The 16,343-nt window shown below is 42.2% G+C and overlaps 1 protein-coding gene across 3 annotated transcripts in view; it reads left to right on the plus strand.

The window, feature by feature from the left end:
* rock1 (Rho-associated, coiled-coil containing protein kinase 1) overlaps positions 1-16,343 on the plus strand; it is a 58,134-nt gene that overhangs the window by 30,182 nt on the left and 11,609 nt on the right. For all 3 annotated transcript variants that reach the window (XR_008301699.1, XM_053233760.1, XM_053233759.1), the window contains exons 4-24: positions 419-556; positions 710-885; positions 2,845-2,929; positions 3,174-3,318; positions 4,621-4,759; positions 4,897-4,988; positions 5,137-5,296; positions 6,766-6,835; positions 6,989-7,077; positions 7,208-7,256; positions 7,350-7,485; positions 8,267-8,358; positions 9,357-9,603; positions 13,608-13,714; positions 13,840-13,990; positions 14,079-14,239; positions 14,338-14,522; positions 15,586-15,655; positions 15,754-15,857; positions 15,974-16,139; positions 16,224-16,317. Coding sequence is in view for 2 of the 3 variants with exons in the window: in XM_053233760.1 (XP_053089735.1) it covers positions 419-556; positions 710-885; positions 2,845-2,929; positions 3,174-3,318; positions 4,621-4,759; positions 4,897-4,988; positions 5,137-5,296; positions 6,766-6,835; positions 6,989-7,077; positions 7,208-7,256; positions 7,350-7,485; positions 8,267-8,358; positions 9,357-9,603; positions 13,608-13,714; positions 13,840-13,990; positions 14,079-14,239; positions 14,338-14,522; positions 15,586-15,655; positions 15,754-15,857; positions 15,974-16,139; positions 16,224-16,317 (2,656 nt within the window). In the remaining variant the exon portion in view is untranslated. The remainder of the gene's footprint in view (positions 1-418; positions 557-709; positions 886-2,844; positions 2,930-3,173; positions 3,319-4,620; positions 4,760-4,896; positions 4,989-5,136; positions 5,297-6,765; positions 6,836-6,988; positions 7,078-7,207; positions 7,257-7,349; positions 7,486-8,266; positions 8,359-9,356; positions 9,604-13,607; positions 13,715-13,839; positions 13,991-14,078; positions 14,240-14,337; positions 14,523-15,585; positions 15,656-15,753; positions 15,858-15,973; positions 16,140-16,223; positions 16,318-16,343) is intronic.

Consider the following 16,343-nt stretch of genomic DNA (forward strand, 5'->3'; position numbering starts at 1 on the left):
CTAGGGGTCTAGGGAAGTTTCAGTGATTGGGAACTGGGACAACTGGGAGACAACAGTAGTGAAACAGGACAACTAGGGCAATAGGGAATTAGGAAAGCTTAGACGATAGGGTGTCAGGAAAACTAGAGGACTAGGAGAGCTTCGACAGCAGTGAACTAGATTGGACAATAGGGCATTTAGATAACTAGGGGACTAGAGAATTAGGGAACATGCTGAGGCCAGAAGTAGAAGGTTGGGAAAGTTGATGAATAGTAAAAGTGAGACAATAGGAGACTGTATTTATGTGAATTTAAGTGACAGTCGAGTGTCAAATCTGAGTTTTGTGTGTGTGTGCGTGTGTGCGTGTGTGCGTGTGTGCGTGTGTGCGTGTGCGCGTGTGCGCGTGTGTGTGTGTGTGTGTGTGTGTGTGTGTGTACAGGTGAGACACAAGGCCAGCAGTAAGGTGTACGCTATGAAGCTTCTCAGTAAGTTTGAGATGATAAAGCGCTCGGACTCGGCGTTCTTCTGGGAGGAGAGAGACATCATGGCCTTCGCTAACAGCAACTGGGTCGTACAGGTACAGCGTAAATACAACACACACACACACACACACACACACACACACTTCTTTAATTACTTTAAATCTGCTGCTGTTATTTATTCCTGAGGATGAAGGAGCTGTTTGTTCTGATTGTTCCTCTCTCTCTCTCTCTCTCGTTCGGCTCTGCAGCTGTTCTACGCCTTCCAGGACGACCGCTATCTCTACATGGTGATGGAGTACATGCCTGGAGGAGACCTGGTCAATCTGATGAGCAATTACGACGTGCCCGAGAAGTGGGCTCGCTTTTACACCGCCGAGGTGGTGCTGGCGCTCGACGGCATCCACGCCATGGGCTTCATCCACAGGTCACATCCACTTCCTCACGCTCTACTTCCTCGCCAGCTTTAACTAACAGAAATCTGTGGAACGTTTTTAGGTATCGTTCACTGGCGTACCGAACGTAAACACCGTGTCTTAAAAGCACGAATGTTTCTGCGTCAGTGACAGTAAGTTAAACGCAGCTGAAACGTTCGGTTCCACAGAATAAACTCTGAAGGAAAAGGGCAGCCGGAGAAGACCGGCGTGACGGATTTCACTTTTCCATAATGAGCCGCCGCTATAATCTCTGTTTATTAAACAGTTACGGCATTAAAAAGTGAAATCCGTCACACTTGCTTTCTCCTGCTGGAATTTTTTTTTTTTTTTTTTTTCCCCAGATGTGATTGAATTCCTTTAGCTACATTTACTCTAATCAAGTGAAAGTAAATCGACTGTTTCCTAAACTTTAATGGATTTAAAACTTAATGGATTTAAAATGGTTATTACTGCAAATTGATGTTACTCGTACTGCCATTTGTCCATTAACTGCAGTTTTTATATATATATATATATATATACATATATAAACTTACACTTTTATATTTGTAGTTTTAAAAACTTCAACATAAACTTATATAGTATTGCTGTAGCTGAAAATCTGAGCTTGCATTCGTATATTTGTAGTTTAAAAATCTTAACATCTCTGTGTGTATTTCTAGTGTATAAAGCTTAGCGTCTATATTTCTAGCTTAAAATCTTTTCTTCTACTTGTGTATATTGATGTATAACTCTTAACTTCTATATTTCTAGTTAAAAATCTCAACTTCTTGTGTATTTCTAGTGTATAACTCTTAGTTTCTCTATTTCTAACTTAAAATCTTTTCTTCTTCTTGTGTATTTCTAGTGTATAACTCTTAGTTTCTCTATTTCTAACTTAAAATCTTTTCTTCTACTTGTGTATATTGATGTATAACTCTTAACTTCTTTATTTCTAGTTTTAGAATCTTAACTTCTTGTGTATTTCTAGTGTATAACTCTTAGTTTCTATATTTGTAGTTTAAAAATCTTAACTTGTATATTTAAAAATTGTAACTTATAGATCACTGTTTCTAGTGTACAAAACTTAACCTTCACTTGTATATTTATAGTTTAAATTTTTTTTAATAAAGAAGTTTAATCTTTTATACTTGTAGTTTAAAAAATTGAACTTGTTCTTGTATGTTTGTAGTTTACTAACCTTAATCTAAACCTGTACTTTTTATTTACTGTTCTTATAAACCCTAACTTGTGCGTATCTTTGAAAATGTTATGCATTTGTAGTTAAAAATCTAAAATTTAACTCATCTATTGTAATTTAAAAACTATAATTTGTACATTTGTAGAGTAAAATCTTAATTTTTTATATTTGTAGCTGAAAAATCTTGTATATTTAAAGTTTAAAATGTGATCATCATTTCTCAAGAAAGTCAAGATTATATGTAATCATTTCTCCACACTGTGAATCGGTGAGAAAATGAAGGTGAAATATTTTACTTTCATATGTTCTATAATAATAGCGTTTTTTTTTTAAATGTTTGCAGTTTCAAAAGAGGAAATCCGACATGTTTGGTAACTTCTCCAATTCCTTTCAAAAATACTAAAGTTGCAAAACAGCTTTCCTAAATCTTAACTCTTAGACGTTTAGCCAAAGCTAAAATATTATTCCTCTTTAAAGCGATCAGAGAGAAACAGCAAGCGAATGGAAATGAATGAAATTACTTTTAAAACGTGTTGTTTGAATCGGCAACTGACCCAAAATCTTCAACACAATGAAGTAAAGTAAATATTAAAGATTGTTAGCAACACACACACACACACACACTCTCACTCTCACACACACACACACACACACACAGAGAGAGAGAAATTCAGGAACATGTGCAGCTTTTGTGAATTTATTTATGTTGTTTTGTTCTGATCACAATTGACTTTGTGTTTGTTTTTTTTATTTGTTTGTTTGTTTACAGGGACGTGAAACCTGACAACATGTTGCTGGACAAAACGGGCCACTTGAAGCTGGCGGATTTTGGCACTTGCATGAAAATGAACAAGGTTTAACGAGAGTTTCATTCTGTGTATTTTTCTCTGTTTACCTCATGACCAGGCTTGTGACAATATATACAGGATGTGCATCGTGATATTATCTGTATGTTTAATGTCTTATGATCATTACTGTATTGTGTTTTAAATTAATTCTGCACTAAATAGTGTCCATCATTTGGAGCAATGGTTTTTGACCCTTTTACCCTTTGACCCTTTTTTTTTTTTTTTTTTTTTTAATAATTATTATTTAAAGGACGGCATGGTACGATGTGACACAGCGGTGGGAACTCCAGACTACATTTCTCCAGAGGTACTAAAGTCTCAGGGCGGAGACGGCTACTACGGCCGAGAGTGTGACTGGTGGTCTGTGGGAGTTTTCCTCTACGAGATGCTCGTCGGTGAGTAACACCACTGAGGATGGAGGTAGACGGATATATTTGAGTGTTTTCTGCCTTGGATGTTAGAAAAATAGGCAAGTTCGACAGATACAGCTCATCAGTGAGGGTGTTACAGTGTTACAGCACTGTGCAAAAGTCTTAGGCACCAAACTTTGTTATAGATGTTTATTTTCCGACTTCTACATTATCGATTCAGTACAAAAACATTTTAGATTCCAAACATTAGTTTTCCAGCACAAAATGAAACGTTACAGAAAAATGTTTGTATGTCAGTAAAGAAAGCAGCAGATTCCATAAGAGACACTTTTCAGATAAAAACATAATGAAGGCTGCTGGGTTTCGCTGCAGAAATAAGAAGCGAGTCGACAGTCAAAGTCTCCAGAAGAACTGTGGCTGCTTCTGCAAGATGCTCAGTAACACTTCCAGCTCATTTCCTTATAAAACTGCACACACTGCACCTCAGATACTGCTTTATTTATTTAAAGTGAAGGATCGTCACATTAAATACTGACTTTGTTTCATTTATTACTGTTTACTGCTCTTTATAGGATTTTTTTTAATGTAGAAACATTTAATTTCATTATTTCTGAAGGCGTCTTTGCTCTACAGCATTTCTTTGCATGTGCCTAAGACTTTTGCACAGAACTGTACATCAGCAGGTGGCATGAGCGAGGCGTAGGTTAACGTCATGGATGGATGTTTAACCTTTAATCACGGACAAATAAATAGTAGATGATATATAGATATCAGGTGGCCAGATGAACGGAAAAGGTGGCTGTGCGGATGGACAGAAAGGTGGCTGGACAGATAGATGGGTGGAGAGACAGTCTAAAAAAGAGAGACCGACAGATGGATAGAAAGATGTAGGGAAATGTGACCAGTCAGACAGACAGCTGTACAGAAACACAGACAATAAGATGGCCAAACAGGTGACTATGGATAACAGATGGGAAGACAGTAAGGCAGACAGAGAGAGAGCTCAAGACTGACTGATGGAAAGACAGACGGAAAAAGAAGGCCGGACAGATGGACATAAAGACAGCAAGACAGATGGATGGAAATGAGAAAAGACAGCCAGACAGAAAGAGAAAAAGCAGTGAGTCAGACAGAGAGGAAAAGACAGTCAAGTGGATGTAAAGACAAGATGGAAAAAGATGGTCAGGCAGATAAGTATAATAAAAGTACAGACAAGTGTAATAAAAATGAATCCTATAAGAGAAATTTACCCAGACAGACGGAAAGACAGAGAGAAAATGTAAATAAGCATTGCGGGATTAAAAATGGTGTAACGTTGGTGTTCAGGGGACACGCCGTTTTACGCCGACTCTCTGGTGGGAACCTACAGCAAGATCATGAACCATAAAAACGCTCTGACGTTCCCTGAAGACAGCGACATCTCTAAAGACGCCAAGAGCCTCATCTGCGCCTTCCTCACCGACAGGTGTGTTTATTCTAATCCAACAGTCCGATAAACGCCGTTTTGTTATCTACCATGTTTAAGTGGCACTTCTGTTTGACCTCCGTTTCTGATTGGTTGAATCCGTTTGACCTCGGCTCGACCTCGTGTGCCCTTTCTAGGGAAGTACGGTTAGGACGTAACGGAGTCGACGAGATCAAGCGGCATGCTTTCTTCAAGAACGACCAGTGGACCTGGGAGAACATCCGCGAGAGTGAGTGAACGGCTTCACCTGAACCTGAACAGCTGCGGTCTTTACGCTCCATCCCTTTATGTAGTGGTTCATTTTATTTCTCTCTCTCTCACTCTTTGTGTTTTGTGTGTGTGTGTGTGTGTGTGTGTGTGTGTGTGTGTGTGTGTAGCGGCCGCCCCGGTGGTGCCGGAGCTGAGCAGCGACATCGATACGAGTAATTTTGACGATATAGAAGAGGACCGGGGAGAGGAGGAGACCTTTCCCATCCCAAAAGCCTTCGTTGGGAATCAGCTCCCGTTTGTGGGCTTCACCTACTACAGCGGTCACCAGTGAGCGCACACACGCGATCTTACCCACAATGCACTGCTTTACACTTGAGATTCATTGTTCAGAGGTTTGCGTTTATCTCAGATTGTGGTTCATTTTGGCAGTAACTTTGCTCCAAGCCTATTAGCAGAACACACCGATGTGTTGAATCAGTGATCAAACCTTATGCTCAGAAACGATACTAAACCCTCAGCGGTCATAGGCCACTCGTTACTGATTCCAGGGACAGAGCATTTCTGCTAAAGCTACAAATCCAAACGATTGGCTCGAAGGAGTTCTTGGACCAAACCTGAAGCTGCAGCACGCGTGGGCCGACGTTTCTTCAGTTCTTCTCACTCGCAACTTTAGTTCCTACCCGCATTTAGGTCCCATGTACTGTTTGATGAAGAAAAATGAAAGAAAAAAAATATTACCATGGTTTCATCTTATCCTGACATATACATCCTCTCAGTAAATATGTATAGAGACATTATGAAGAAAATTAAAGCTTGTAAGGAAGTAGCAGAGATTGTAGATGCCTATGGTAAGTGTACATAGTTAGCACAGTTAGCTTGTTTTGCAAATCTACCCACCCCCAGGTACAATTGCTTCATAGCTGAGCAGGTACTGAGAGCCAACTGGTGTTGAACTGGTTATTGATGGGAAAAGTGCAGTATTTTGCTGTCAAAGGTTACAGCAGTTGATTTTATGACAATTTGCCCAATCCCAATTCTGTTTTATACCTTTTCACCTACCCCTTCCTCTTGTCCCTTGAAACAGAGTGTCAAGGGGTAAGGGTGAAAATATTCCCCTAAGAATTGGGACACCACTATTATACCGTTACACGTCATCTAGGTCCTAATTCTCTCTCTCGAATTGGCGATATTTGAGAAAAAAGTTTAGCGATTTCTAATCATTGGGGAAACCAGCCCCCCTCAATATCGTCGGTGGTTACAGCCCTGATCAGACATGAAAATATGTTGTGGCACAATCGTGCAGTCTGTAATGATATGACATTAGCAAGCTTTAGCGATTTTTTTCTTTGAATAACATCACCGTAAATATGAACACAAGATTGAGTGTAACATAAAACAAATGATTTATGTTCATTAAAATCTTTATTAACGTCAGTAATGCTTACATTTGTGGGTGTTTTTGTTCGCTCGGGCGGCCATGTTGCCGCTGTAGCCGGTTTACGATGAGATAATTCATACCCCTTCGTTTGAAGTGTGGTCCCGAAAAATCTTCGTTTGAAGGGCTATCTGGCCCTTCCCCTTCCCCATTCCCCTCCAACCAAAAGAGAATCAAGACACCCCTACCCCTTCACGTGAACGCGCGAAACGGAGGGGTAGGGGAAAGGGGAAGGGCTAAGGGGTAGCAATGGGATTGGGCCTTACTTGTTCTCCAGTGTAGTACTCCATAATGGCAGGAATGATTGTAAAAATCTTGCATTCTGTGTGTATCTGGTGGTGATGGACGTTCTCTGGTTTAGGTTTTCTCGAGGATCGAGCACAAAAACCAGCAACAAGCATGACAGCGCTACTAAAGAGGACAAGAGCCAGGTAAGAACCTGCAGAACACTGGACCAGACCTTCTAGGCCAGTTTACGCCGTATGATTCCTGAAGTTATTAACCTGGCAGTGGTGAATCATCTCTGTAGCTAATGATGTATTTGCTGCAACGAAAGCTAATGCTAATCCTGTTTTCACGTCCAGTTGGAGAATCTGTTGAAGAAAATCCACCAGCTGGAGGAGCAGCTTCATGGAGAGATGCAGCTCAAGGACGAGATAGAGCAGAAGTGCAGGTACGTAGTCTATACAAATACGCATGGGGCCATCTTTCTTGAGTACATCACCAATGTCACAGCGCAAAGAATATGTAAAGAATTTCGTAATAAATCTGGATATTTTAAAGTGTTCACTTTCCTGCTGCAGGGCCTCCAACACCAAACTAGACAAGATCATGAAAGAGCTGGATGAAGAGGTGAGGTGTTTTTTAGAAATGATTTTTTAAAGCCTGTTTGTTTATTTAGAGTTTGTAATGATTTTATTTTCTCTCCGTTCCGTCCCTCGTCAGTGTAACGCAAGGAAAAGTGCAGAGTCCAGTGTCTCCCTGCTGGAGAAGGACAAGCTGATGCTGCAGCACAGAACCACGGAGTACCAGAGGAAAGCAGATCAGGAGGGAGAGAAGAGACGCAACCTGGAGAACGAGGGTTTGTTCATGCTCTTCTTTATCTTTTTTTCCCTCTGTTCTCCACTCCTTGATTTCTCAGTCTTGTTGGACCTCCCTTCTTTTTTTTTTTTTTTTAGTTATCTTGTCTCCTTTATTGTTTATTCCTTGTGTCCTTCTTCCTTTACCCTTCTTCTTCTCTTCCTCTCTTCTTCATCCCCCTCTCCTTTGTCCTGTTCTCCTGCCTTTCATCCTCCACTCCTCCCCTTATATGTTCTGTCCTTTATTGTCATCCTTTCTCCCTCTCTTTTGTCCATTTCTTCTTTGTTTTTTATTCCCATCCTTCATCCTCCACTCCTCTCTTTTCTTCTGTTCTTCTTCTGCTTTGTCCTCTGCTCCTGTTGTTTTTCACCTCCCCACCCATCTCTTTTCTTCTATCCTCTTCTTTGTCCTCCACTCCCATCCTTTCTTCCATCCTCTTCTTTGTCCTCCACTCCAGCTTTCCTCCAGGCGTCTCATTTGTCTCTTTCATCTTCATTTTATCTCTTTCCTCTTGTAATCTATTTTGTACTCCACTCCTGTTCTTCCTCCTGTCCTCTCATTTGCTTCCTCTCCTGACCTTCATCCTCCACTTTTCTTCTTCTGTCCTTCGTCTTCCAATTTTCTCTTTTCTCCTGTCCTCTCCTTCCTCCTCCGCTCCTCTATTTCCATCTTCTCTTTTATATTCCATTCTCATCCTTCAATCTCCACTCCTCTCCTCCTTCCTGTCTCTCATTTAGAATGTGTTCTGTTGTAATATTGTTCTCCTCTTGTGTCCTGTTCAGTTTCCACTCTGAAAGAGCAGCTGGAGAACATGAGGAAGCTCAGCCAGAACACACAGGCTTCCAGTGAGAAGATCGCCCAGCTGCAGCACCAGGTACTGAACTCACACACTTAGATTAGTTAACTTTCCTGCTTTTGATATTATCAGCATATTAATACTTTCATTTTTCTTGATTTGATTGTGTACATTAAAATGCCTGGTCCTTGATGGACACTAAAGAAGAAAATCCTTTGATACCAGGTCGAGGCAACTTTTATTTATTTATTTATTTTTTAAACAGTGTACTACTGAATTATGGGAAGGTTTCCAGCATATGTTTTGTTTGTGATTTATTTTGAGTGTATTGGGTCATAGGCAGGTGTTGCAGGCTCAGAAATGCTCAGAGATCTGAGATTGGATTAACCACTCATTGGGTCTGATTATCCATTGGAGTCTGATTGGTTATTTTGCCTTATTGACTATTTTGTCTCATTTGTCTTTGAGGTCTGATTGTCCATCTTGGGTCTGATTGGTCTTTGAGGTCTGATTGTCCATCTTGGGTCTGATTGGTCTTTGAGGTCTGATTGTCCATCTTGGGTCTGATTGGTCTTCGTGCCTGATTGGCCATTTTGTCTTATTGACTATTTTGTCTCATTGGCCACTGGGTCTGATTGGCCATCATGTTTGACTGGCCTTTTTGTCTCATTGGTCTTTGAGGTCTGATTGTCCACCTTGGGTCTGATTGGTCTTTGAGGTCTGATTGTCCACCTTGAGTCTGTTTGGTCATCTGGCCTGACTGGCTGTTGTGTCTTATTGACTATTTGTCTCACTGGTCATTGGGTCTGATTGGCCATTGGGTCTGATCTGTCACAGAGTCAGATTGGCTATCAGGTCTAATTGGTCATTTGGGCTAATTGGCCACTGGGTCTCATTGATCTTTGTGTCTGATTGGCCACTGGGTGTAATTGGTAATGTGTTATTGGGTTTCATTGGCAACCAGGCCTCATTGCCCTTCAGGTCTAATTGGCCACTGGGTCTTTTTGGTAATGTGTCACTGGTCATTGGTTCTTACAAGCCATCAGGTTTGATTGGTCATTGGGTTTGATTGACAGCTCGAAGAGGCCAACGACCTGCTGCGGGCTGAGTCGGACACGGCGGCACGGCTGAGGAAGAGTCAGACGGAGATGGCGAAGGCCATGAGTCAGCTGGAGTCACAGAATGGAGAGCTGCAGGAGAAGAGCCGAGCGGCCGACGACGCCAGGAGACAGCTAGAGAGAGAACTGCTGCAGCTGCAGAATACGCTGGACACGGAGAGACGGACCTGCAGCCAGGGATCTGAGGAGATCCGCCAGCTCCAGGGTACGTACGGGGCAGAACGTGTGGGGGGTAGATCTACTCCAGCATGGCATATAGTTGAGGGAGCTTATGGTGCACTGAAGAGGATTAAAGGCACTACAAGGGTATAGGTGCTATAGTGTAAAGGAGACTAAAGGTACTTCAGAGGAACACTAGAGAGGATATCTACTGCAGGGTGCTGTATTGTAAAGGGGCCTAAAGGTACTTTAAAGGTACAGTAGAGAGGATATCTACTGCAGGGTGCTGTATTGTAAAGGGGCCTAAAGGTACTTTAAAGGTACACTAGAGAGGATATCTACTGCAGGGTGCTGTATTGTAAAGGGGCCTAAAGGTACTTTAAAGGTACAGTAGAGAGGATATCTACTGCAGGGTGCTGTATTGTAAAGGGGCCTAAAGGTACTTTAAAGGTACACTAGAGAGGATATCTACTGCAGGGTGCTGTATTGTAAAGGGGCCTAAAGGTACTTTAAAGGTACAGTAGAGAGGATATCTACTGCAGGGTGCTGTATTGTAAAGGGGACTAAAGGTACTTTAAAGGTACACTAGAGAGGATATCTACTGCAGGGTGCTGTATTGTAAAGGGGCCTAAAGGTACTTTAAAGGTACAGTAGAGAGGATATCTACTGCAGGGTGCTGTATTGTAAAGGGGCCTAAAGGTACTTTAAAGGTACAGTAGAGAGGATATCTACTGCAGGGTGCTATATTGTAAAGGGGACTAAAGGTACTTCAGAGGAACACTAGAGAGGATATCTACTGCAGGGTGCTGTATTGTAAAGGGGCCTAAAGGTACTTTAAAGGTACAGTAGAGAGGATATCTACTGCAGGGTGCTGTATTGTAAAGGGGCCTAAAGGTACTTTAAAGGTACACTAGAGAGGATATCTACTGCAGGGTGCTGTATTGTAAAGGGGCCTAAAGGTACTTTAAAGGTACAGTAGAGAGGATATCTACTGCAGGGTGCTGTATTGTAAAGGGGCCTAAAGGTACTTTAAAGGTACAGTAGAGAGGATATCTACTGCAGGGTGCTGTATTGTAAAGGGGACTAAAGGTACTTTAAAGGTACAGTAGAGAGGATATCTACTGCAGGGTGCTATATTGTAAAGGGGACTAAAGGTACTTCAGAGGAACACTAGAGAGGATATCTACTGCAGGGTGCTATATTGTAAAGGGGCCTAAAGGTACTTTAAAGGTACACTAGAGAGGATATCTACTGCAGGGTGCTGTATTGTAAAGGGGCCTAAAGGTACTTTAAAGGTACACTAGAGAGGATATCTACTGCAGGGTGCTGTATTGTAAAGGGGCCTAAAGGTACTTTAAAGGTACAGTAGAGAGGATATCTACTGCAGGGTGCTGTATTGTAAAGGGGACTAAAGGTACTTCAGAGGAACACTAGAGAGGATATCTACTGCAGGGTGCTGTATTGTAAAGGGGCCTAAAGGTACTTTAAAGGTACAGTAGAGAGGATATCTACTGCAGGGTGCTGTATTGTAAAGGGGCCTAAAGGTACTTTAAAGGTACAGTAGAGAGGATATCTACTGCAGGGTGCTGTATTGTAAAGGGGCCTAAAGGTACTTTAAAGGTACACTAGAGAGGATATCTACTGCAGGGTGCTGTATTGTAAAGGGGCCTAAAGGTACTTTAAAGGTACAGTAGAGAGGATATCTACTGCAGGGTGCTGTATTGTAAAGGGGACTAAAGGTACTTTAAAGGTACACTAGAGAGGATATCTACTGCAGGGTGCTGTATTGTAAAGGGGACTAAAGGTACTTTAAAGGTACAGTAGAGAGGGTATCTACTGCAGGGTGCTGTATCGTAAAGGGGACTAAAGGTACTTTAAAGGTACAGTAGAGAGGATATCTACTGCAGGGTGCTGTATTGTAAAGGGGACTAAAGGTACTTTAAAGGTACACTAGAGAGGATATCTACTGCAGGGTGCTGTATTGTAAAGGGGACTAAAGGTACTTTAAAGGTACAGTAGAGAGGGTATCTACTGCAGGGTGCTGTATCGTAAAGGGGACTAAAGGTACTTTAAAGGTACAGTAGAGAGGGTATCTACTGCAGGGTGCTGTATTGTAAAGGGGACTAAAGGTACTTTAAAGGTACAGTAGAGAGGATATCTACTGCAGGGTGCTGTATTGTAAAGGGGACTAAAGGTACTTTAAAGGTACACTAGAGAGGATATCTACTGCAGGGTGCTGTATTGTAAAGGGGACTAAAGGTACTTTAAAGGTACAGTAGAGAGGATATCTACTGCAGGGTGCTATATTGTAAAGGGGACTAAAGGTACTTCAGAGGAACACTAGAGAGGATATCTACTGCAGGGTGCTATATTGTAAAGGGGCCTAAAGGTACTTTAAAGGTACACTAGAGAGGATATCTACTGCAGGGTGCTGTATTGTAAAGGGGCCTAAAGGTACTTTAAAGGTACACTAGAGAGGATATCTACTGCAGGGTGCTGTATTGTAAAGGGGCCTAAAGGTACTTTAAAGGTACAGTAGAGAGGATATCTACTGCAGGGTGCTGTATTGTAAAGGGGACTAAAGGTACTTCAGAGGAACACTAGAGAGGATATCTACTGCAGGGTGCTGTATTGTAAAGGGGCCTAAAGGTACTTTAAAGGTACAGTAGAGAGGATATCTACTGCAGGGTGCTGTATTGTAAAGGGGCCTAAAGGTACTTTAAAGGTACAGTAGAGAGGATATCTACTGCAGGGTGCTGTATTGTAAAGGGGCCTAAAGGTACTTTAAAGGTACACTAGAGAGGATATCTACTGCAGGGTGCTGTATTGTAAAGGGGCCTAAAGGTACTTTAAAGGTACAGTAGAGAGGATATCTACTGCAGGGTGCTGTATTGTAAAGGGGACTAAAGGTACTTTAAAGGTACACTAGAGAGGATATCTACTGCAGGGTGCTGTATTGTAAAGGGGACTAAAGGTACTTTAAAGGTACAGTAGAGAGGGTATCTACTGCAGGGTGCTGTATCGTAAAGGGGACTAAAGGTACTTTAAAGGTACAGTAGAGAGGATATCTACTGCAGGGTGCTGTATTGTAAAGGGGACTAAAGGTACTTTAAAGGTACACTAGAGAGGATATCTACTGCAGGGTGCTGTATTGTAAAGGGGACTAAAGGTACTTTAAAGGTACAGTAGAGAGGGTATCTACTGCAGGGTGCTGTATCGTAAAGGGGACTAAAGGTACTTTAAAGGTACAGTAGAGAGGGTATCTACTGCAGGGTGCTGTATTGTAAAGGGGACTAAAGGTACTTTAAAGGTACAGTAGAGAGGATATCTACTGCAGGGTGCTGTATTGTAAAGGGGACTAAAGGTACTTTAAAGGTACACTAGAGAGGATATCTACTGCAGGGTGCTGTATTGTAAAGGGGACTAAAGGTACTTTAAAGGTACAGTAGAGAGGGTATCTACTGCAGGGTGCTGTATCGTAAAGGGGACTAAAGGTACTTTAAAGGTACAGTAGAGAGGGTATCTACTGCAGGGTGCTGTATTGTAAAGGGGACTAAAGGTACTTTAAAGGTACAGTAGAGAGGATATCTACTGCAGGGTGCTGTATTGTAAAGGGGCCTAAAGGTACTTTAAAGGTACACTAGAGAGGATATCTACTGCAGGGTGCTGTATTGTAAAGGGGCCTAAAGGTACTTTAAAGGTACAGTAGAGAGGGTATCTACTGCAGGGTGCTGTATTGTAAAGGGGCCTAAAGGTACTTTAAAGGTACAGTAGAGAGGGTATCTACTGCAGGGTGCTGTATCGTAAAGGGGACTAAAGGTACTTTAAAGGTACAGTAGAGAGGGTGTGCATTATAGACTACTGAAGGGTACTGAAGGTACTACAAAAGGTACTTTAGAGAGAATGCCCACTATACTGAAGGGGACTAAAGGTACTAGACAGAATATCCACTTGTGAAAGAATGCACCACAATGTATTTTAGCGATGTATTGGTTATCTCACATGACGTGTGTGTGTGTGTGTGTGTGTGTGTGTGTGTGTGCTTTGTAGCTCGCATTACGGGGCTTCAGGAGGACAACAAGAACCTGAAGCAGAGCATGTCCAAGGTGGAGACAGAGAGAAAGCAGACACAGGAGAGAAACAACGTTTTGGAGAAGGTGAGCCCTGAACTAGCGTTGTTTTTTATATACAGTGAGATAACAATGAGATAACTTTGGGTTTTGTGTATGTGTGTGTATGTGTGTATGTATGTGTGTGTGTGTGTGTGTGTGTGTGTGTGTAGGAGAGGAACAGTATGGAAATTGATCTGAACTATAAGCTGAAGATCCTGCAGCAGCGTTTGGATCAGGAGATAACGGAGCACAGAGTCACACGAGCTCAGCTCACCGATAAATACGAGTCCATCGAGGAGGCCAAATCTGCTGCCATGCATGGTACGTGTGTGAGAGAGAGAGTGTGTGTGTGTGTGTGTGTGTGTGTTTTACACTAAACTAAACCTGAAATGGCGTTTGTGCTCTGCAGCGGTGGAGCAGAAGGTGTCCGAGGAGAGCCTGCTGCGCCTGCGGGCTGAGAGTCGGGTGGTGGAAGTGGAGAAGCAGTGCTCCATGCTGGAGTTCGACCTCAAGCAGTCCATCCAGAAGATGGAGCAGCTCATGAAGCAGAAGGACAGGCTGGAGGACGAGGTGAGGATGCAAAAACATCACGTTTATCCAGTCACGTCCATGTCCAGCACTCCGTGTCGTGACGTGTGTGTGTGTGTGTGTGTGTGTGTGTGTGACAGGTGAAGTCTCTGCATGTTCAGCTGGAGCAGGAAAGCGGGAAGCGAGCGATGGCTCAGAGCGAGCTGAAGAACTGGAGCGGCGAAGCTGAAAGACTGAGAGGAACGGAGAAGCAGCTGAAGCAGGAGATCAACGCGGCTCTGGAGACCAAACGCTCGCTCGAGTTCCAGCTCGCGCAGCTCAGCAAGTAAGACTCTCATCACCTCTCGCTTATTCACGCAATAGATGTTATAGATGTTTATTTTCTGACTTCTACATTATTGATTCAGTACAAAAACATTTTAGATTCCAAACATTAGTTTTCCAGCACAAAATGAAACGTTACAGAAAAATGTTTGTATGTCAGTAAAGAAAGCAGCAGATTCCATAAGAGACACTTTTCAGATAAAAACATAATGAAGGCTGCTGGGTTTCGCTGCAGAAATAAGAAGCGAGTCGACAGTCAAAGTCTCCAGAAGAACTGTGGCTGCTTCTGCAAGATGCTCAGTAACACTTCCAGCTCATTTCCTTATAAAACTGCACACACTGCACCTCAGATACTGCTTTATTTATTTAAAGTGAAGGATCGTCACATTAAATACTGACTTTGTTTCAGTTATTACTGTTTACTGCTCTTTATAGTATTTTATTTAAAATGTAGAAACATTTAATTTCATTATTTTTACAGAATTTCTTTGCAATGTCATGTTGAAATCTACACCGTGATATATAAATATTTAATCTCTTCTTAAATGCAGATTCTGACGATATCTGAGTAATAAACACTGAGTGTGACGTGCTGTTCCACCACCCTGAAGTTGATTATTTTACTATAACAGCATGCCCCCCAAGTTTTATTTATTATTCCCCTTACACCTCAACAGTTACACATTTTATTTATTTCTTTATTACATAATCTAAGCTTAATAATAAAAGGATCAATTGTGTTGATCTTTAGCAAAGGAAAAAAAGTATAATCGTTCATATGGTAAAGTTTTCTGTAAGGAGACGCTTAATAAATTTAATATTTATGGAAGGAGTCTCCAGTGTCAGTGCAAAGCCCCGGGACGAACTCTTGATTTAAGATCATGTTGCTAGTGAAAGTTTGAGGTTTTTTTTTAATTTTAGCGAATTATAAGATTCACAGCTGCGTAACGATCAGCTGTAGTGTATCCACGGTTTCAACAGGAGTGTGTGTGTCTGTGTGTGTGTGTGTGTGTGAAATTGTCCCCTTATTGATTGTGTGTGTGTGTGTGTGTGTGTGTTTTCAGGCAGTACAGAGGGAACGAGGGTCAGATGAGGGAACTGCAGGACCAGCTGGAGGCTGAGCAGTACTTCTCTGTAAGGCTCTTACTTCTCTGTAATGTTAGTGTGACTGAATGGATGCGTGTGTGGTTAATGTACGTATTTGGTGTGTGTGTGTGTGTGTGTGTGTGTAGACGCTGTACAAGACTCAGGTGAAGGAGCTGAAGGAGGAACTGGAGGAGAGGAACCGAATAGTGCAGGAGACGCAGAGGAAGGTGCAGGAGATGAACAGCGAAAAGTGAGGAAGGAAACTTATTTGCAATATTATCAATCCTGAGCTTCGGATTCAGTGGCAGCATGTAAACGCAGCGTGTGTGTGTGTGTGTGTGTGTGTGTGTGTGTGTGTGTGTGTAGGGAATCTCTGGTGGCTCAGTTGGACCTGACGGTGACGAAGGCCGAGTCGGAGCAGCTGGCGAGAGCGTTACAGGAGGAGCAGTACTTCGAACTGAGCCAGGAGAGCAAGAAGAGTTTAGCACGACACAGACAGGAGCTGATCGAGAGGGAATCGACTATAGCACGGGTCTGTAACACACACACACACACACACACACACACACACACACTTAATAAATACCTCTTAATAAACCTTATTTTTTAAACACAGCTTGAGGAATCCAACAAAACTCTGACCAAAGACGTGGAGAACCTCAGCAGGGAGAAAGCCGAGCTAGACGAGAAGCTCCAGTCTCAGGAGGAAAGTACGTTACACACACACACACACACA

The sequence above is a fragment of the Pangasianodon hypophthalmus genome, chromosome 4, assembly GCF_027358585.1.
Source record: "Pangasianodon hypophthalmus isolate fPanHyp1 chromosome 4, fPanHyp1.pri, whole genome shotgun sequence".
NCBI lineage: Eukaryota > Metazoa > Chordata > Actinopteri > Siluriformes > Pangasiidae > Pangasianodon > Pangasianodon hypophthalmus.